Source organism: Fundulus heteroclitus, chromosome 10 (genome assembly GCF_011125445.2).
Source record: "Fundulus heteroclitus isolate FHET01 chromosome 10, MU-UCD_Fhet_4.1, whole genome shotgun sequence".
NCBI lineage: Eukaryota > Metazoa > Chordata > Actinopteri > Cyprinodontiformes > Fundulidae > Fundulus > Fundulus heteroclitus.
In genome coordinates, this window is record NC_046370.1 from 19,019,495 (window position 1) to 19,041,386 (window position 21,892).

Sequence of the window (21,892 nt, forward strand, 5' to 3'; positions counted from 1 at the left end):
CTGAAAAGCTAACTTTTGCTAATGCGTTGGCTCTTTGTTTAAAACATCAGTACTTTTGCTTAGATTCTACCTTTCTAAACCTTCTTTCTTCCAAAAGCAGGAGGATAGGAATATGCTTTCAAACTCACAGTAGACATATCTATAATTTTCACCTCTGACCTATTTTAGGATTTCATCTCTTTTTAACTGATCCAGTTTATTACAATATTTACACTCAGTCAGAGTCAAATTAAATCAAACACAGCCCAACAAAATAGAAATAAAAATTTGGGTAAAAAAAAAACGCTATAGGGCTGGGAAGTGCTGCAAAATGGGTTCTATGTTTGTAGAAAATAATATCCATTAAAAGCAGTGCCTTCTTTGTGGCCTTACAAAGTTTTGTCACATTTGCTTGTGTTTAAAGATACAACATTCAGAGCCAACGTTTTCTCCCCTCTTTCTCTGAACATTCAGCAATGTTATGCAAGGTTGTGCCTTCATGCGGACTACTTTTACTTCCCTGGTAACAACAAGAATGATTGTTAAGTTAGACTTCTTTCACTTTGTTTAACAATCCTTCATTTTAATGCTAGTTTTGATTGATTTATGTCAATAAAAGTAAGAAAGGATGTATTTTCAGATTTTGCTGTCATTTCCTGCCAAGCTATATTTATTTTAGAATTAAAAAGTGTAGTCTTTTTTCATGCACAAACATATATGGTTCCACAAAGATTGTTTTTGAAGGTTTCATTCATTCACTGTCTGGCCAAACAAGATGAAATCTTACATTAATGCAAATAACTGATGTATATTTTAATGGCTTTAGTTTACTAAAGCTCACAATGAGTGCTGGGGTCTTGACGTAATGGTAAACAGAGCCAGAAAAATATGGAGTTCATCTTAAATGACATGGACACCATAATTCTCACTAATAGCATCCACAGTTCTATATTATGCACTTGCATTAAACACTCACATGCCTTTTTAATTTTTTTAACAAACGTGTATACCTGATTAATTGGTCAGTTATAGAATTACACAATAAAACAAATATTATTGCCCTATAACTTTGCACTTGTAAAAATTTGAATTCCCCAGAAATTATTAATGTATTTTATTAAAGTCTTATTTCTGTAAACTTGTATAAAATTAGTTTTTTTGATAACATGTACGCATACAGTACAGGTAAACTTACTCGATGAGAGTACAACATCCTGCAAGGACAACAATCACTGTTCTTTGAGTAACCAGCAGGTGGCGATATTTTACAAAACCTTGCCTTATGCGCAATTCATGCGCAGTAGTAGCCTAAAGACTCAGGTCCCCCATTCCCCTCTTAATTAGATCTATTGAAAATTTATTTTGTTTATTGCTTAAAGTGCTGTTTGATTTCAGATGCTGCCAATAATCCTGCTATATTTTTCCCAACAAGAAATTATTTTAGTTGTAGATTTTCATCACCTGGGCTTCTAATTTATTTGTAAATGGTTCAGATACACCGATTTATTATTTTTTTTGTATTTATTTTATTTATTTGTTTATTGGGTGTCTCTCGGCTTTCCCTCCTCTAGCATAGCTTTAATAAGAAGCAGTAAATCATGATTTATACCGAGGGTGCATTCCCCTTTAAATCCCCGCTGGGCGCAGCGGAGCGGAGATCACCAGACAGCAGAGGACGGCCAGCCTCAGCAGCAGCGATGGACTGATAGACCAAAGCTTTGGAAGCGATGATCAGGTAGATGTTTTTATATCCCGTGATTCATTTATTTATTTATTGTAAAAAAAAAAAAAGAAAAGAAAAAAAGATTAAAGACAAACACTGGAGCAATCACAGTTGGCTGTGTCTGGCCGTGTGTTCGGGTTGTTGCACACCCAGTTTTGACAGCTGAGCTCATAAGCATCATCGGCGTGTCTCGCCTAACCCTAGCCTACCAATAATGTCTGATGTTAAATAATAATACCAATAATAAACTAACGTTTTATTTGCATTTCAATTTCACGTACAACTAAATGTTTCCTTTGTGAGCCTCATTCAAATCTGGCTATCACATTTCAGTAGATGAACATCTGATCTGTGTTCAGCTTGAGCATCGGTTAACCCATTGCAAGCCCAGACCCATATTTATTGGACATATTTATATTTATATAACTGAACCTCCTATATCACATTTATGAAAGATAAATAAAAAAAATAATATTAACTCCACCACCTAATTTAAAGGTATTCAGATGTGACAGTGGTTGTAATTAATTATTTGAATCCACATTTCAACATTAATTGGATAAACTAATTATTTGATCGGCACTTTTCATAAACAAAAATCATATTGTGTGCCCTTGTGTAATGAAATGTCTCAAGTCAAATTAGATTAACTTGATATCTTTTTCATGTTAAAATGTGTGCTGATTTTATCTATTAGATGTATTGTCTAAAGCCGAAAGAATTGGAAGTTATTAAAGCATGCTCTGAATAGTTTCTGTTACTGTATTTTATCAGAATTTCATGTGAGAAACCAGCATAAAGCAGTGCATGATTGTGAAGTAAGAGGAACATTATACATAAAACAGATATTTTACATATAAAGATCTGAAAAGTGTGTCAAGCCTTTGCATTTAGCCCTTGAGTCATTAGTTGAACCATCTTTCAGGCTGACCCTGCTTTAAGCCTCTGAACATCTTTCTCCCTGATTGCTGCTGTGTTTCTTGGTCTTCAGCAGGTTTGTTCTCTAATGTTCCCTAAGAAACCTGCGAGGCCTTCATAGAACAGTTGGATTTATACTGATATTAAATCATATACAGGACGACTCTATTTATCAATTAGGCAACGTTTGAAGGCATTTGATTGGCTCAGGTTTTATTTAGGAGTATCTGAGTAAAGGAAGCTGAATGCAACTGCACTCCAAACGTTTTTGATTTTTATTTTGAAATAAATAAATAAACTCAAGGATTATTTCCCATCCCACAATAACGTTCTGCTTTGTGTTGGTATATCACATGAAATCCAAGTAAAATACATCTTGCTAGCAATGTTTTTTGGTGAATACTTTTGAATAAAACCTGAATTAATAGGTGCCTTCTGGATAAGGTGTTTTCTTTCTATTTTCAAAGGTCAGCCAGTCATCCACTGCTTATTTTTTTGAGGAGGAGGAGGAGGAAGGAAAAAAGAAATGTAAAATCAGTTTGAGTTGCAGCAAACGTGTTCATCTAAACTAAGCCTTATGCCACCCTCACTCTGGACTGTTTCAGTCGCAAAGTAGCAGTGTAATAGTAGACATAGATTTTATACTTTAATCAGCTTAATGATCATTTTATTAGTTAGTCTCCAAATAGAAAGAAAAAGTGCAAATTAAGTTCAATATTATACAAGACAAATACATCTGCTACGTTTTAGCTGTCCTGAGTACTGATTATCGGTGTTAGAATATATCCCTGCTCACTGTCGGATAAATGGAGCTGCATGATTGGACGTTAACCACGCTTTCTTGTTTTAAAAAACCACATAGTTTAATTTCAGCAAACTGACTTGTTGGGGCTGTAGGGGATAACTAGACCGTCATTCTTGCACATATGAGTTTGTATCTAGGTCAGTCAAAGAAGTATTTCATTAAAAGTGAAAATATTAATCATGTTCTTAGTGCTGTTTTATCTATCAGAGCCGTTGTTGGAGCTGTGGAGGACATTTTTTAGGATCTTGACTGCTGTAATATTCTACAGTGCAGCAAACCTCTAATTGCTGTTTGTGATTTTTCATTCCCTGCTGCGGTTAATTCTTCAATTTATACATACTGCACATACTAGCACACTGCACACTTACTGGGAACCCTGGTAGGGTTAGATACTGAAACATGTGGATTCTACTTCACTGTCCTGGAACTTTAAGTGGAAATGTGTGCTTGGGTCAGATGAGCCCTCTTCCTGAGCACCTCATGTCATGCCCATTGTCACATACGGAGGATGACTCTCAGTGGTGTGGGTCTGTTTCTTTTCCAAATCCTCTAAGAACCTTGTTAGTGGCGGCAGTATCTGGAACTCTTTAAAATACTGCACTCTAAAAAAAATTGTTGGTTAAACTCGGCTCAATCTACACTACTTTTATAACCTTGTCCTTGGTCTAATATGAACCAATCCAGGCCTGAGTTTATTTAATGTAAAAAAAAAAGAGTTGGGGATATACCCATCATACTGGGTTTACCCCAAAAATCTGTTAAAGGGACTAATGTCCAACACTAGGCATATCAAAACAAGCTATACGCTCCTATCTGCAGCTATCATTAGGCAAAATGCAGGGAACACCAGGGACAGGTCGTCACACTGCAACACACAACTAGGCACGTTCACATGTAAAGGCAAACTCCAGTGGTGGATTCCCCTTGGATGCATGTTTTTAAACAGTGAGATGAAGCAAGACTACCAAGGGAGAACCCTTCCTTCAATGTAGAGCATATATACACGGCACACAGAAATGTCCAAGCCTGGATTTGAACCAAGGCCCTTACTGCGAGGCAACAATGCTAACAACTACGACACTGTGCTCCACAGAAGTGCAAAATGTTATTTTTTTCTAAATTAAGTACAGACCTGTATTTAAATGCATTATATACTGTTTAATATAGCCTATCTCTATGCACTTCAAACGCATGAAGGCTGAACATCCTTTACTATTTAAATGCTAATGTGACCTTAAGTGTATTAACTCACTAGTGTCAACTAATTCCATTAACATAACCCTTGGGCTTTAACATTATTATACAGCACAGATTAACTACATTACCATTTCCAGTTTCATCCTGTTGAAGAGGGTAAGTCTGATCAGGTCGTTGTTTAAGTCAAAATGGCCGCCTGTGAAAAGTTATGAGGCTGAAAGTGGGTCACAACGTCTGGTTAAAACTCCCCATTGGCATAAACACAACATTTGGGTTAAAGAAAGAATCCAGTCGTTTTTACAGTGCAGGAGATTTTGCATAAAAATGATCTGATTCATCTGATTATATGAAAAGGGGTTGTTATTGGGTCCTTCTGCAAGATGGGGATCTAAACCATGAGGTCAAATCAATACAGAAAAGATTTAGCAGATGAAAAGCAGGCCTAAATCCGGTAGAAAACCTGTGGGCGGAGGTGATCTTCTAGAAAGGCCGTGTAGGAACAGGCAATCCAGTAAAATTAAAAATTATTTTCAAGCTTTTTATAACAAATTTACCATCTGGTGCAAGAAGTGTGCAGGGTGGTGTAGATGGTTTGGGTTTAATAGATTTTAAACTTAAAAAGGGATGGCCATGAGCAGAAATGAGGAGGGTTTGACCTGACAGTACCTGTTTGCTTTATGTTTAACGCTGCACTCGTGTATGCATTTGATCATTCACGGTAATATCGATAATTTCCTGGTTCCGTCCTGTAGACTGGGTTGCCATGGAAACGGACATGATGCCAAAATTCTCCTCGAAGGACGAGGAAATTGATTTCTGGAAGGCTCTTTCCCTCAAGTACAAGAGAGGGTAAGTGGATGTTTGTTCCCCATTTCTTTTTGTTTTACTTCAGCAACACTGAATAATTAGAGCATGAACGGTCTGTTTAAGGTCATGCGACTATTTGTTTTAAGTACAAACTTTGACTCCTGTAAGTCACTCCAAAGCCATCATTTTGTTCGTTTTTTTTTTTTTTTTTAGCCATTTAGAGGTGGACCTGCTGGTGTGCTTCAGATCATTGCTTTCACTTTGCTTTAGATGTTGTTCCAGGTTTCTTTCATGATCTCCTGGAAAAGTTGTTAATGTACTCCTGGACCAATTCAAATCGGCCGGTCACTACTGGGATATATATATATATATATATATATATATATATATATATATATATATATATATATATATATATATATATATATATGCATGTGTGCGTGTGCAGGTTCTAATTCAGTGCTATCTTTAACATACAGGTGTGGGAGTAATTAAGTCTAGGTGGTTAGTGTTACAGAAATCAGCTTTATATATATATATATAAAAAGACTACCAGGTTAATTTGGATGGCTTTTTCCCCTTAATAATTTCAATCATTCAAAACTTAATTAAAATGTGTTTATGAACTATAAGCGTTAATATGACAAAAAAAAGTCCTAATACGTTTACAGCACCATGCACATAAAATCAGATCAATTTCCTCTTGTGTTTTGCAGATCTTTTTTCTTAAAGAATATTGATTTTGTTGGTTACAGCTGTCAGAAAGCGTTCTGTAACATTTAGATATTACATATCTTTTCCTCTGTGTCCCATTTCTACATATTCACAATAGTGAAATAATACTTTGTATCGTATTTACGGTATATATTTTTCCCCACTACCAATTTAAATTTCAGACTTCTTTTCTTTCAAAAAAATTTCTTTTTATCATTCAGGGTAATAAAGTTATTCAAGTGCAGGGCTCTAGATTCTCATATTTTGAACACAAGGTCAGAGGTGGTATTTCATTTGGTCTCATATTCCAATATGTTTAGACCTTTTGCATTTTCGGTTTTTGCATCAAGGCATGTTTAGTCACATTGGAGCTGAAGGATCTCCTAGAAACGCCGTGGCCTCTTCGTGTTTATGGGGAGTGTCAGACTCAGTTTAGGAATGCTTCATCTTGTCATTCCAGAAGCCCATTTCCATGCTTCTCAAATGAAACCAGTTTGTCCATCTCCGGTGACGCTCTTCTACCCGCAGAGCAGGGAAAGTGTCTCTCAGCAGCTCATGTTTCACAGGATATAAAAAGCTTCGGTGTCTCTTTGTTTTCCCCCCTTTTATGCAATGATTCTCACTGAATCTAAAGCGCGCTGAGGTTACCTGAGTCTTTAAGCCGGAGCACATGACTTGATTAAATTAAAAGGAACAACAAAAACAACATCTTGTGTCAAAGGAAGCCAGCTCCAGCCAACGCCCAGTTAGGTGAAAGCTTTCAGACAATAAACATCCTTTAGAGCCGGGGCTGCCTGTTATTTATAGCTTATCTGATGAAAGGTTTTTCTTTAAAGATCATCGTTCAGGGAGCTTTTAAAACAGACACTTTTGACATTTTTACTTCTTAACAAGCATTCCTTGTATCACATATGGCAGGTGAGAAAATGGGATAAAAATAAAATGAATTCCCATGTAAGCACAGGGAAGCAGTCTAGTAATACAGAAACCTTGTGTGCGCAGTTGGAATCGATGGATGTTCACTTTACTGAAGTCTGTTTAAAGTCAAAATAAACTGTTTATGTCATCAAAATGTATCTTGAAATTCAGACTAAGGTCATTGACCACACAGGTGGGTGTGTTCTTCCTCTCTGAGGGTTCTGATAGTTCATTTCCACAGATGAGAGCGTTTTTTTTTTATGCATGGTGGCAGGGATGAAGAGGACATGCGGGTAGTGTCCGACCTTTTCAATGTGAAACCCGTTCAAAGCCCCGCTGAGCATTACCCCTGTGTGCTGAGGACAAATGGGCCGCCTGGCTCCGTGCCACCAGCAACATCTCAGCTCACATGATGCCATTAATAGACAGCTGGCTCTGTTTGTGTGTCCCCGTCAGCAGACGCTTACATAATCAGCACTTCATGGTAAAGCTGCTCTGAAGTCACGTGACCTGCACATTTATTTCCTGGTGAACCTCTTTTTTGTCGACGCACAGGATTGGTTTTTACGTGGTGGTCTGGGAGGTGATGGTGTGTTACATCCGTGTCCAAAGAGGCTAAAACAATGAGCTGCTGCAAAGTTGGATGCTCAGTTCATATTCAGGCATGAAAATGTTAAATAACTGATGTTTTCATGTCCACTGGCAGAAATACTTTCAAAACTAAAAAGACTATTTTACCTAAGACTATTTTATTCCGATGCATTCATATTTGATGTCAAATCTAAATAGATATTGTATGTCACATTTGTTTTTACCACCAGTTGGATTGTCCATCCGAGAGGGCAGAGTTTATGACAGAAAAGCACCGAAAGCAGAAACTAATCAAACAATGGCTTTTCTGGTCAAACTGAACTCTGCCACTCCTGTTCTGCAACATATTATTTAAATCCAAATGCTATTTCACTTTCTAGTTTAGGTTTAACGTCAATGTCTGATTATCAGACATTGTAGAACATTAAAAGCTTCTGTTACATCCTGTAAAAATCTGTTTTACCTGCAAGTCGATAGAGAACATTTCTCCTAAACCAAAGGAGGACAAAATGTCCAGATGTTGATGTTAGATCATTTCGCATGAATAGTTAGGCAGCACCAAATCCTCTGAATCAAACAGAATCAGAAAAACTGAGCGAATAAATGAATCCATTTCTTTCATTTCATTTACAGAACAGGCCATATTTGTTGGCACCCTCAGTGAAGGTGCGTAAAAAAACCCTAAAGTTAAATAATGTTTCAATGAAACGGCAGAATCTCACATTTAAAAAAGGAAAAAAGATCCAAGGTTTAACATGAACTGAGGAAGAAATTATATATATATATATATATATATATATATATATATATATTTTAGAAATAATCGTTTTTACTATTAATACTTTGTACAATTGGCTTTTGGCAACAGGACAATAATCAGTCTTGTCCTATAACATTTCATGACGTTGGGGCACATGGAGAGTGGGATCTTTGACCATTAAGATCAGCCAGAGTCTGGGACGTCTCTTTTCTCCAACTTCTCTACAAGTTTTCTACAGGATTTAGCTCTGGAGTCTGAAAGAAGGTTGATTTTTCTTCCCCTTTAGTCAGCTGAACCATTTCTGAGTTGATCAGACCACATGGTTTGCATAATTATCCTGCTTCAGGACCTAATGATGATCAACCTTCAGTTTTCTGGGTGGCCTTCCAGCTTTTTATTGAAAATCTGCTGGTGTTTCAAAAAGTTCAAGATGTTATGCCCTATAACGAGAGGAAGAGATGCCCAAAACATCACGCATACTTCCCCATACGTAACATAGGACACAAGGCACTTTGAGTTTTTGTTATCAAAAAAGTCAACGAGAGTCAGCTCAGACAAATAACCAGCACAGTTCCAGTTAAAGCCTCAGCAGAGTTTAACAAACTCCACGAGTTTCCATTTTGAATGTTTGGGAGGAAAAAGGCTGCCCTGCGACAGACTGGCGACCTGTCCAGGGTGTACCCCGCCTCTCGCCCAGTGAACGCTGGAGATAGGCACCAGCACCCCCCGCGACCCCATGAGGGAGAAGCGGTTTGGAAAATGGATGGATGGATGGATGGGAGGAAAAAGGCTTCTTCTTTTTTTTTTTTCAAGGATCACTTCAAATAACCGGCTGGTCTGCTGATGTTGTTTATTGGTTGTTATGGAGACTTAGTGTCCCCAAGAGGCATCTCTCTTTTCTCTTACCATCATCACAGTCCATCATATTTATATAGCAGGGAAGCAGAAGCTCATCATTGCTAATTAGGTGATCCAGAGACGGATCCCTGACCTCCTGACCAGGAGGGACTAGTCCCCCACTTTTGGTTTAAAACTATAATTCTGGATCTGAGGTTCTACAAATCTCTAAATATCTCTTTATGTGTCAAAGAGATTTCATGGCGCACCCTGTACGTTTCTGCTCTTGCTCTAGTCTTCAGTGTGATGCCGTGTTGTTGAGGACAAATGAGGTAATGCTGAACACCTGAATCCTCTTAGTTTGAGTTTTGGGAGTTAGTTATATGTGGGTCACAGCTGTGGTTCCCACTCAAGATAAAACAGAAGTGAGAAAGGTCTTTAGCTGTAAGAGTTGATTCATGCCTCCCAGGGCTGCGTGCTGACCTCCTTCTGTCCCGACTCATTGCCTAATGACAGATAAATAGATAGACCTATAACTTATTGTCCCCCCAGGGAAATTTGTCTTGGACACCTAAACAAAGCTGCTTCAACTATTAAATACACTACAAACAATTAAAAATCCTCTGAACTGCATAAACAAATAAACAAAGAAGTAAACAGATATTGCTCAATAAAAGCTGATCCATAACAGAACATTGACTCGTTCACACATGCAATCCAGCCAACCAGACCAGGGCATGAGAAGCATGAAAAGATACTATATGCCGGCTTTATTTAACAGTCTGATTGATGAAGGGACAAATGGGCTCTGGTGTGTCTGCTCACAGCTACGATGAGGCGCAGGAGGAGCTGCTGGAGTTCCAGGAGGGGAGCCGGGAGCTGGAGGCCGAGCTGGAGGCTCAGCTGGGTCAGGCCGAGCACCGCATCAAAGACCTGCAGTCCGAGAACCAGAGACTGAAGAATGAGGCGGAAACGCTGAAGGTGACCGCAAACAGCTGATAAATGATGGGAGCGGTTCACATCCTTTTCACCTGCTTGTTTTGGAGCTTTTTTTGTGTTTGAGCGCTGAGTCCGGTCTTTGCGTTTGCCGTGTTAAGGGAGGATTTAGGACTGGAGATGGAACAGTTTGCAAATCTAACAGAGACCCCCACTTTCCTAATCTCTCCACCTGCTCGCCCCGCATTCTTGCCCTACACCGACATATACAGCTCTGATTAATAATTCATGAGGCTCAGCCTCGCTCTTATTCCTGCGTCATAATCACCAAAAGCCTAGCAACACATTTCCTAGCCCGTGTTTCCAGACGGATGACTCAAACCATCAGCTGAGAGGGGCTGGTTTACCAGACTTGGACAAGAGGCAGAGCAGGAACTGTATAAAAAGATGTTTAACAGTAAAAGATTTCTACTTTTTCAATAACACAAAACAATTCTTATGAATTCTGTGTATATACACTGATATATAAGTAAATGTTAACCATAATATCACCTAAAAATAAAGCTGTGCAGTCAAAAGATCTGCTTTTTCCTCTTTTTCAACCAATTTAGCTGTGTTGTGACAGTATCATCACAAAACAATTTATTGAGTGTTATCATTTTTATTTTGCTCCTGTGTTATAATTCGAAAATGTTCTAAATATAGTGAATTCCCGTTGTAGTTGTCTATGACTAGAATGGGAAAACCCTGGGGTCATGATGGTTGTCATAACTATGCAGCTGCTTATGGAAATATTCAGATACAATGAGGTTTTCCTACATTTAGTCTCACTGGAGCCAAAATCAGAAGGAGGGAATACTATCACAGTTGTCAATGTTTTTTTCTTACAAATAAAAAACAAATAAAGCTGGCATCCCCAACACTTTTTAGAGCCACCTTTCATTTCCATTACAGCTGTTGGGACAAAACTCTTTCACCATTCTTCTTTTCAAACCAGCTCAAACACAGTTAGATCAACCTCCAGGTCTTACCACAGAGTCTCATTTAGGTTTCCATACTTTAACAAGGTCATTCCGACATTTGTAAGTGGTGTCTGATATGATATGAACCATCGTAGCTTTGACCGGATATTTAGGGTCATTATGCTGCTTAAAGGTGAAGTTCCTCCCAAGTTTCAAGTTTTCTTCTTGCAGTTTCCATCAGGTTTCTCTCCAGGGTTGCTCTGTTTTTCTATTACACTTCGAGGAGTATTATCTTTACTCTACATTTAGTGTTAAACAGGACTTCCTACTGCTCTCTTTCAACAACGGCTTACTTATAGCCACTTTCCCATGAAGGCTAGATCTCATAACAACCACCTCAGCTAGTGGTTGTTATGACAGCAGATTCTCCCACCTGAGTTATGGATCCATGCAGACCCTCCAGAGTAAAGGCCTCTTGCTTGCTTCTCTGATCATTGTTCCCCTTACCTGGCGTGTTAGTTTAGATGTTTCATAACTAAACCCTAATCTAACCGTCTCCACAGCGTCTTCCCTGACCTGTCTGCTGTGGTACTTGGTCTTCAAACAAACCTCTGAGGGCTTCACAGAACAGCTGGATTAGGGGTATCAGAGTAAAGAGGGCTCAATACAACAGCATGCCACATTTCTCAGATTTTTTGTAAAAAAAAAATGTTTGAAGATCCATGCGTCATTTTTTTCTTCTTCCTTTCCACGTTTAAAGACCGCTTTGTGTTGGTCTGTCACATAAAAGATAAGATAAAATAAGATAGTCTTTATTGATCTCACAATGGAGAAATTCACTCGTCACATCGGCTCATGCAAGAAGGTGCAGAGTAGGGGAGGTGCATTCAGTTATATACAGTGAATCTTCATATATACAATGGATCAAAAAGAATACCAAAAAAATACAAAAAAGGAAATAGGAATGGGCATATGATGGCTTATTTACATTCTTAGTGGTCTATATATATATATATATATATAAACACATATCTATATACTTAAATATATACATATATCTATGTGCCTACATACATACGTACCTACGCGTATATATGTGCATATACATTGTATACTTTGTAAAATCTTACAATAGAATGAGATTATAACAGGACTTAATGTGAACAAAAATCACAAGATAGTAATAGTTTTGCGAGGCATGTTTAGTATTTTCCCGATTAAAAGAAACTTCCAAGAATAGCGCGGTTGTCTTTGTTTCATTAAGGTTAGAAGCAGCCTTTACACTCGTTAAGGAATTTTGGCTTCTCTTAGATGAGAAGCAGAAAGTCGCCTTTATTTTCAACAGGTTCAAATCCAGGCTTAATGAGAGGAGCATCATAGACTGGTGTTCAACTGCTTCTCTGCGACAAAACTCAGTAAACTACCTTATAAACATACGTTTTAAAATCCTGCCTGCTACTCTTGTGTCTGGGTTATTACCAGTCACAATAATAAGCAAGAGCAGAAACACACTTTTTTTGTCCTATTGTGTGGGTTTGGTTTTAGCTCAGACAGCGATTCATCAGCAGATCTAGGTCAGACCCAGAAAGCCTCGTGGTTTTTATTGAGCTGATTGTCTCGTGGATATATAGGTCACAGTTTACATCCGCCGCAGGAATGGAACGAGCTAAAAGAGGCCATATTAAAGAAAGAACAGGAGCTGAAAAAGCGTCCTTTCATCTGTCGCTGTGCCCTTACTGTGGTTAAATGGACACCATCATTTCTATTGCAATCTGTCTGGCTAAATTTCTCCTTTTGTCTCCATGTTTAGGAGAGGTTAGAGCATCAGTACTCTCAGAGCTTCAAGCAGATCTCGGTGCTGGAGGACGACCTCGGCCAAACGCGCAGCATCAAGGAGCAGCTCCACAAATACGTCCGAGAGCTGGAGCAGTCCAATGACGACCTGGAGAGAGCCAAAAGGTCTGTGCTCGTTAACTACGTCCTTTAAATTTTTTTATTTTTAAATTGTTTACGGATGACACCGAACATTTTCTGTGATCTGACCCTCAGATGATTTCTTGCTTCTTTCAGACCAAAATACTGTCTAATGTTTTGACTTTCCTCTGAGGGGAACTGTCCAGTCCTGATGTTGATGTCGTGTCCTCAGAGCCACCATTGTTTCTCTGGAGAACTTCGAGCAGCGTCTGAACCAGGCCATCGAGAGGAACGCCTTCCTGGAGAGCGAGCTGGATGAGAAGGAGTCACTTCTGGTCTCGGTGCAAAGATTGAAAGATGAAGCTCGAGGTGATTATGGATTAAATCCCATAAATGATCCACTCTATCAATCACCCAGCTAAGTAACATGTGACTGCTGCACATCCCCTCCTCTAAGCACCATGCCGAAAAAAAAGAATATAGAAAAACTGACGTTTATTGACTCCAATCAAGGACTAATTTGTGTTAATCTCACAAAAAAATCACAATAAAATAGACAGAAGTTTGAAGTTGTAATGTGACAAAACATGGAAAGGTTCCTGTGACATTAATACTTTTCCAAGGCATCGTGAATAATCTGCTGACCTCCTTTTCCCTCGTCGGGTTTAAAGATTTGCGGCAGGAGCTGGCCGTGCGAGAGAGGCAGGCAGATGTGAGCCGGATGTCCGCTCCGAGTTCTCCAACGCAGGACAACGTCAAGATGGACTCTTCTGTGCAAGCGTCCCTCTCCCTGCCTGCTACGCCTCTGAGCAAGAGTCTGGACAACGCCTTTGCCAACCCACCAGGTAGCTGCAGCTGCAGCAGGTCTTTCTCTGACGGACCGGAAAACATTTTTAGCAAAATATCCTGCTGATTTATTCTGACATGATGACAAATCTGACAAGGTCGAAACAACTAGAGAATGACTCGGTGGTTTGTGGAGGTTTATGAAGTGTTTATTTAAATAAAAATCACTCAGCCAGTAACATGTGGATTGAAAATAAACTTTTACTCAAGAGAACGATGTGATTGAAGCAAATACAGAAAAAAGTAAAAAAAAAAATTTTTAAAACATAAAAATCATACAAAAATGATCATTGATCAAAAACCAGAACAAATTTTTATTATTTATTCAATTTATTTTATTTTACTTTATTTTATTAATTGAATTTATTGCCTCATGATTAAACCAGCAGCAATGATGCATCTGTCTGAGAGAAACGTAGAAAGATTTAATCAAGTTGTAAAATAGATTAAAGCAAATAGAAAAGGTAGTAAAACAATTACAGAGATGGCAAACACAACTATAGTTTTCATTGTTTAAAGTTTTTAAAACATCATTGAGTTTCGCTTTTGTTGGTTCTGATGTGTTGCATTTTTTTTCCTCATTTTTAGCTTTTTATGCTTTGTGAAATGCAAATCAACACAATTTCAGATATTTTTTTTATTTTACCTACTTGAAAAATAGTCTAATGATTTGATATTTTTGTATTTAAATCCAAACCATCCAACCCGTTTGCCTGTTTTGATATCTATGGCTGTGTTACAGTGAATTACAGTGATTTGAACATTTCTTCCTGCCTTTTGTTTCAGTGCTGTCTAACGGCTACGGCAGCAACTCTCCGCTGACTCCCTCCGCCAGAATATCAGCGCTCAACATCGTCAGTGATTTACTCCGGAAGGTCGGGGTGAGGGAACCCTTCTTCCTGTTTCGGCTGCCATTCCTCTGTTTGCCCCTCCAGCTTCTAGCAAAAACTCAGCTTTCACACCCCCGGCCGTGTTTTACCTCTCTGCAGGCTCTGGAGTCCAAGCTCGCCGCCTGCAGGAACTTCGCCAAGGACCAGAAAGCCAGGAAGGCCTTCTCTCTGGACAACAGCAACGCGCTGAATGCAAACACAACCAGCTACGCTCAAGCGCTCAGCACGTCGTATTTTGACAAAGCGTAAGTAGCACGCGCAGCGTATCTTATTGCTGCATAAAGTGCATTTACAGATGGATGGGGAATCTCAAACGTTTGTGCATTTTGTCCCAGCAGAACGGAGAAGGTCATATTCCCGGCATTAGTTCTGGGTAACTGCAGCTCCTTTGCCTGCTGAGAAGGTTTCTGGATGCATGCTGAGTTTTAGCTACCAAGCTTCCTCTCTAATCACGTAGAAATGACTATCGCTGTGGCCTAGAAGGAGCTGATTCAGGGTGGCGGTAGTGTTTTGGTGTCGCTTTTTCAGACTTGATTTAGTATAGTGATGGCCTGAACTTTTGGCAGTGCCACAAATGTTCTCTGTTGCAGATTTTCAGATTAACTCATTGCAAAAAGCTTTATTAGCTTATGATATAACCCAGACCTGGAGAGCGACCTGGAGAGCTTCAGGGTGTTTTCCGATCGGCTCAGTGCTGTCACATAATGAGCACAGATGGATCTGTGAAAGAGTCCACTTGAAACTACTCTATCAACCTCTTTGCAGACAGATGGGCATAAAGGATACGAAGATGTGCTTGAAATGATCGTCCTCTGATTGTTTGCAGAGTAGCGACGCTTGCAGCTTCCCATGCATGGAGAAAAAAAAGTTTTCTGCATCATCAAGAACTTCAACGTGATGGGTTTGGTTATAGTGAAGTGGGCTTCAGGGCGTCCAGTAAACACAAAGACGGTCACCTACTGAGAAGTTCAAAACAACAGTTTTACCACCAGTGCAGAGCTTGGTCAACACTGGAAACTTTGGAGTTTCTTCAGTCTGCAAAAAAACATCAACCCCCCTTTTATCATGAATGCCTGTTATGCCACCTCTGTTTATGACCGTTTGAGGCACAACAACATTGTGTCCAACATTGGATGCGTGATGAGATGTAGTCATCCTCTGAGAACTGTTTCTCATAGCTGCTGCTGCTGCTGCTTCTGGGGGTCACTGTGTGGCTTTTCTACTTTGTTTGAAACCGAAAGTGAGTTTGCATTCACAGTCAGGACATCACCCATATCCTCCAGTGTGGGGCGTTCTTACTAATTTACACCGGGTAGGGTTCACCTCCACTAGAATCTGAAGGTGGGTAGCTTTTATAGCACCTATTGCCCTCAAGCTTTTCACTTTATATCAGGTTATGACCCTAAAACATTTATGTATTTTTTTCTAGATTTGATGAAGACTTTCAAAGTCCTGCAAAGTTGTGAAGTGAAAAGATGCATGAATTTCATATACAGTATTTTAGTATCAGAAAGTAAAGCTCTTTGTGGTGCAGTTACCGGTGCAGGTCTTTAAGGGTATGCCTCTTTGCATGTCTTCAGAAAACAGCTAAAGAGGCTCTTTCAGACTGGTTGCCTCCACAGATGCTTGGTTGGATGTAGGTCTAGGACTTTTACTGGGTCATTCTAACTCAAGAATATGTCTTGATCTAAACCTGGTTGCTCTGGATGGATATTTAGGGTCGTTGTCCTGTTGGAAGGTGAACATCCGCCTCGTTCGCGAGTAGGCTGCAGCCTCTGACGGGTTTTCATTCAGGGTTGCCTTGCATTTAACTCCACCCATCTTCCTATTAACTCTGACCAGCTTCCCTTACCCTTGTGAAGAATTGTAAGCCCCAAAGCATGATGCCATCACTACCATGTTTCACAATGGGATGTTTTTAGGGTGATGTTCAGTGTTGGCTTCCCTCCACGTTTAATATTTTGCATGTAGACCAAAACATTTTTTTTTTAATTTTGGTCTCATCTGAACAGAGCACCTTCTTCCACATGTTTGCTGTGTACCCTCTATAGCTTTGATTGAACAGAGCTCTGTCAGCCTTTTAAAAGCTTAATATATTGTTTTATAATCTAACTGAGCTTTAAATTCTCCACAACGTTCTCCCCGACCTCTCTGCAGTGGCCCTTGGTCTTCATGATGCTCACCAACGTTCTCTGAGGCCAGAAACAGAGCAGCTGGATTAATGTTGAGAGTAAAATTCACACTGGTGGTTGACATCTACTTATTAACATACCTCTCAAGGCAGCTGGTTGCACAGGACTTATTTTGTATGTACCAAAATAAAACGGCGCTTAATACAATTCTCAACCACACTTTCAAGATCTTATTTATAAAAAGGAAGAAAAAGGTATAGTTTTCCATCCTCTTCATCATTACACATTACTTTGTGTTGGTCTGATCCTTGAAATCCCAATAAAATATATAGTGGTTTGTGTATTAAATACTTTAGCAAAGAAGTGTAAACTTTAATGGCTGACTGATGCTCTTTGCATGAATAAGCCTGAAATATGTTGTGAGCTGTGGCGTCTCTGCATTAGGGGCCAGTGGGACTCCACCAGATGTCACAGTGGAGCTCAATATTAGCAATAATTAGTGGGACATGATTGTTCTTCTGAGAGCAATGTTGTAAAAAAAGACAGATTCCCTTACCAATGAAATTATTTTAGAAAACTTTGTGTCTATATATCTTAGTCTGTGAAAAAAAACAAGCTCAGTGTTCTAAATCCTCTTGTGGCGCCTTTTTTGTTGGGGCCGGCCCACCAACGTTTGTTTAAATAATGGACATCTGAAGTCGCAGTGTGCATGCCCAATACGCTCTCAGTAGACAGCTGTGGGGCACAAATCGTTTGGCCCCAAGTTAGGATCGTCCGATCAAAATACTAGAAACGCACATGCTACGTTTACGTTCTGCCGGATAATGCGCGACCATCTAGGCAAGGCAAGGCAAATTTATTTGTATAGCACATTTCAGGACAAGGAGAATGCAAAGTGCTTAACATGATTAAAACATTGGAAAAGCAAGTAAAAAAAAAAGGTTGGAATAAAATGTAGGAAAAATTAAACATTTTTTTCATAAAAAGGAAATTACATTTAGTTCATATAAAATGGATTTTCTAGTTTGTTGGTTTGTGGCAATTCATTAGTTTCATTTAAGATTGATCCATCAGGTTGTATGCATCACAAAAAAAAAAAAGTGTTGCTGCTAATAGGTGTTGAGTTTTTGCTCCCTGCTTAACTTACCATGGCAGAGACGCCACTGGTTGTGAGACATTTTACAGTCGACTCAGCTGAGCCCTGGGGCAGTCAGGCTGACTCCAGTTCAGCTACATTTTTAGCAGCACATGCATATCTGCTGGTGAGTTGAGCAGCTGCTGTGTCCTCTGTGGGTGAAGATGGGAATGAACTGAGTCCAGGTCAGAGCTCTGTGCTGGGCTGGAAGAGGACTTTTTTCAAAACTGCCATTATGTCCAGAAAGGTAAATAAGTTAAAGCACAGAACGTTTAGGGGTCATATTACAATGGTAATGTGACATCAGTTCTGGATTCAGTACAGAGGAAGTGATCTGTGGATGGAGACATTGAATCTCTTTGCCTTTTGTTGTAGGGGGAAAGTGAACAGACTTGAACCCGGGACCCTGACCGCCATCACCTCGGCCCCCGCTGCTTCCTCGCCCGGCTTGCTGCGCCTGGCTGTGTGAGACCCTGTAAGCCGAACGCCGCCCCGCTGCAACACAGGAGCAAAGATCGAACACTCGGTTGCACCTCTTTGTTGTATAATGCTGTCTGTTGTTCTGACTTGACTCTTGTGCTTCGTAACTGCTGTACTGATGACTCCATGTGTGAGTATTGGGTGTTTGTATATCTATCGGGCTCTGACTAAGACTGCAAGGGCCTTTGTACTTTCCTGACTTGGGTTTGTTGAGTGCATCATGTCAAAAAAAAAAGGGAAGTATTATGCAAATGTTACATGTTTGATGACACAATAAGGAATGATACTTTTCTCACTTGTAAGCAAAACTTACCCACAATTTACCTTAGCAATAATACCAGTTAAACCTTCACACTTACACCGCTCGTATCGATGAATTTATGACGTTTAAACTGTCCAACAGGTGAGTTTTATCAACATTTAAATCATTTTCTCTGGTGGTGGAAACTGTTGAAGCTCACCTCGTTTCTTTACACAACTTGCATCTAGTGAGTCTTTGTAGCGAGTCTCACAATGTAACTTTAAACTGTGTGACATGAAGTGTACAGTATTGGTCATATTGATCCACATTAACAGTTAGGCACTGAAGGGGAGTCTTCAGACTTGTTAAAGGGATAGTTCAGATTTTCTCTTAGTGTTGTTGTGGGGAGATTATGGGCAGTCAATATCTTACCTACAGAAGCTTAAGTGAAGGTGGAGCCAAGACCAAAGGGGATTTTCCACAATCCTAGAGGTGCGTTCACACCGAACATCATTTCAGCGACATTGTCGCCACTTTTGCGTGCTGTCGCTGAACAGTGGCCAACAAGCCAGAAATACAGCAGTACAATGGCGTTATCTTGTGACGCTTTCACTTACCTCCCACTCCAGCATCGCCACTCACTCTTCTCCAGGCTTGGTCCTTTCTGGACTTTTCTCAGTAGTAATAATTGGTTGAGTCATACAACTCAGGCCGACCGCAGACCGCCACCATCAGCTTGTCTTCCATTTGAACGAAAACAGCTTCGTCTCTGCCGCAGTCCCTCACCTACATCACAGCCACGTCCAGTTCTTGATTGGTTGTCGCAACGCGACAGGACACAAGAGTTCAGATTTTTCAACTTTAGCCATTGTCGCTTCGCATCCATCGCAGGTTTCGTGTTGCTCTGGCTTTGCTTTAATCGCCAAAGTTGCACCTTTTGCATTGCTAGAACGCCGCTGTGGCCTTGCTTTCCGTCGCTTTGCGTCACGTTGCTCCACATTGCTCCTGTCTTCTGCACCTGTACATATCATGTAAATCTGTCACTTTGGCTGTCACATTCACGTTCGGTGTTAACGCACCTTAATACAGCTCCGATAAAGAAAAAAAAACAGCTCCGATAAAGAAAAAGAACAAAACAAGCTTGATTGTAGTTCTTGTCAATCAAAAAATTAAAACTTTTTGATTTTTTTTTTTTTAAAGGTTCATAGCAATTTATACTGAAGATTGTTGTTTGTGTTCTGTCACAATATTGTTATGTTAGATTTGTTTGAACAGAACACTCTTGACCTGCTAGAGGAAAACTAATCTCTGTTTATTCAAACCTTACTTGCGAATCTGAAAATCTGAACTATCCCTTTATTCTTTTCTGTACTCTAAAATATTTGAACTTTTTAAAATCATTCCATAACTTATTTCTAAGCCTCGAATGGACGTGTCTGTTTTTCAATGTCACTTTAGTGCAATATGTTTTTTTTTTTTTGCAGTTTGTAGGTTTAGTTTATTTGATTTCTTGGCTGCATGTACCAATAAAAGATGTATTTACTATCACAAATTACTGCACTACATTTTGTTGTCAGGAAAGTACTAGTATAAATTATAAAATCTATTCAATGCAATCATTTGCCACTTAAATGCAAATTTCCCTTCAATATTAAACACTTTCTGTTGATTCATGATTTGGACAAACTAATGGAAACCTGAATTAGGAGGATGAAATCAGATCACTTTGACTTAATCTTTAGCGGACAGTCACTGTGAGGGATGTTAAACCATGAAGGGTCACTGCTGTAGTAGGATATTGCTGTAAAGTTTAGTGGAAGGTAAAACTGTGGTAGATAAAGGTGAGCAAGCAACAAAATTAACTGCAGTGTGTGAGGATCGTGAAGCAAAGTCAATTCAAGAGTTTGGGGAAAATGTTTGCCATTTTGGCAAATCTTTAACATCTCCTCCATGCCATGTAGCACTGATACAATAATTAAACCAAGGAAACACCTGACCAAGTATTGCATGCACCTACTGTACTGTACATTGATATGCTTTTCACTAGGCCCACATTTCTGTATTAAAAATATTTTTTATTGGTCTGATGACGACATCCTGGAATTCCATTAACTGTAATCATTTAAATTAAGATAAACACATGAAATATATCCCTCCCTATGTGCAATGAATCTATTTTTTTTTTATTCAATTTATGTATTGTCATTTCGTTACATTTCATGGTTTTTAAATCTAAATTTCAACTCAAGAATGTCTTAAACCTGCAGTAATAGGAAAAACTACATCACGTTCCAACGTTTCATTTTTAATTATCAATTTCTTATATTGAAAGTTAAGCTTGAAGCTTTGTAATCAACAATTTTTCACACAAAAGAAAACGGTTTGTTGAGAAGCAGAGTTCATGTTTCTTGAACAGGGTTTGCTGTTGCATTTCGATGAAACGTCGCCTGACAAAATGATTCAACAGTGCTGCACCCCAAAACACACAAAAGGTATAAGAGACATGCTGATTTTTCCTGTAACCTGCACTCAAATGGTTCTTTAGGTTGCATGTACTGCCCCCTGCTGGACAAGCATTTAACATTCTGTCTAAATGATTTATAAATGTCTTGAAACACACATGGAGTAGATGATAGCGTTATGGCTCCTTACACAGCTTAAGTGTCCAATTGAACATTTACACGAGAAGACAACAAATCCACCCGTGCAACATCTAGACGAGACCACTGGATCCTCTTATCTTTGGGCATATTTGTGGAGTCCACTCGTCTGCTCAGCACCGCTGTGCTGCGGGGGCATTGTGTTGTGCACCCAGAAGTTGCTGAAGCTGCGTTGTTCACTCCCCAGCCGGTTTCTTGCTCTCTGCCAGCTCGTCTTTCTGCCTCTGCCGCCTCTCCAGGACCTCCATCAGCTTGGACTCGTTGCGCGCTCGCTCCTGGGCCCTGAGGACTTCCACATCCTCGAAGAACATGTGCCTGCGTGGCAAAAGGGATAGAAATCTCACAAGAAGCGCCAGTTTCTACTCCTATGATGCTGGTCAATTAAACAGTTTATGACAGAGCGATAAGTTATTGTTTTACAGTTTGTACATCCAAAAATGGTCCAAC

The 21,892-nt window shown here is 39.5% G+C and overlaps 1 protein-coding gene across 1 annotated transcript; it reads left to right on the forward strand.

Moving 5' to 3' along the window:
* Positions 1-1,605: 1,605 nt before the first annotated feature.
* Positions 1,606-20,337, forward strand: ndel1a (nudE neurodevelopment protein 1-like 1a). Its single transcript, XM_012877055.3, has 9 exons — positions 1,606-1,714; positions 5,375-5,471; positions 10,077-10,230; positions 12,958-13,106; positions 13,294-13,430; positions 13,733-13,906; positions 14,694-14,788; positions 14,897-15,042; positions 18,440-20,337. Exons 2-9 carry the CDS (start codon positions 5,386-5,388, stop codon positions 18,531-18,533), a joined length of 1,035 nt encoding a protein of 344 aa, XP_012732509.2. The 5' UTR covers positions 1,606-1,714; positions 5,375-5,385; the 3' UTR covers positions 18,534-20,337.
* Positions 20,338-21,892: the final 1,555 nt, after the last annotated feature.

What these genes read in the sequence shown, in the direction of transcription:
- ndel1a (XM_012877055.3), top strand. Translation starts at nt 5,386, where the DNA reads ATGGAAACGGACATGATGCCAAAATTCTCCTCGAAGGACGAGGAAATT. An exon ending in ATTGAAAGATGAAGCTCGAG is followed by an intron (nt 13,431 to 13,732) that starts GTGATTATGGAT and finishes TCGGGTTTAAAG; the next exon opens with ATTTGCGGCAGGAGCTGGCC. An exon ending in CGCCTTTGCCAACCCACCAG is followed by an intron (nt 13,907 to 14,693) that starts GTAGCTGCAGCT and finishes CTTTTGTTTCAG; the next exon opens with TGCTGTCTAACGGCTACGGC.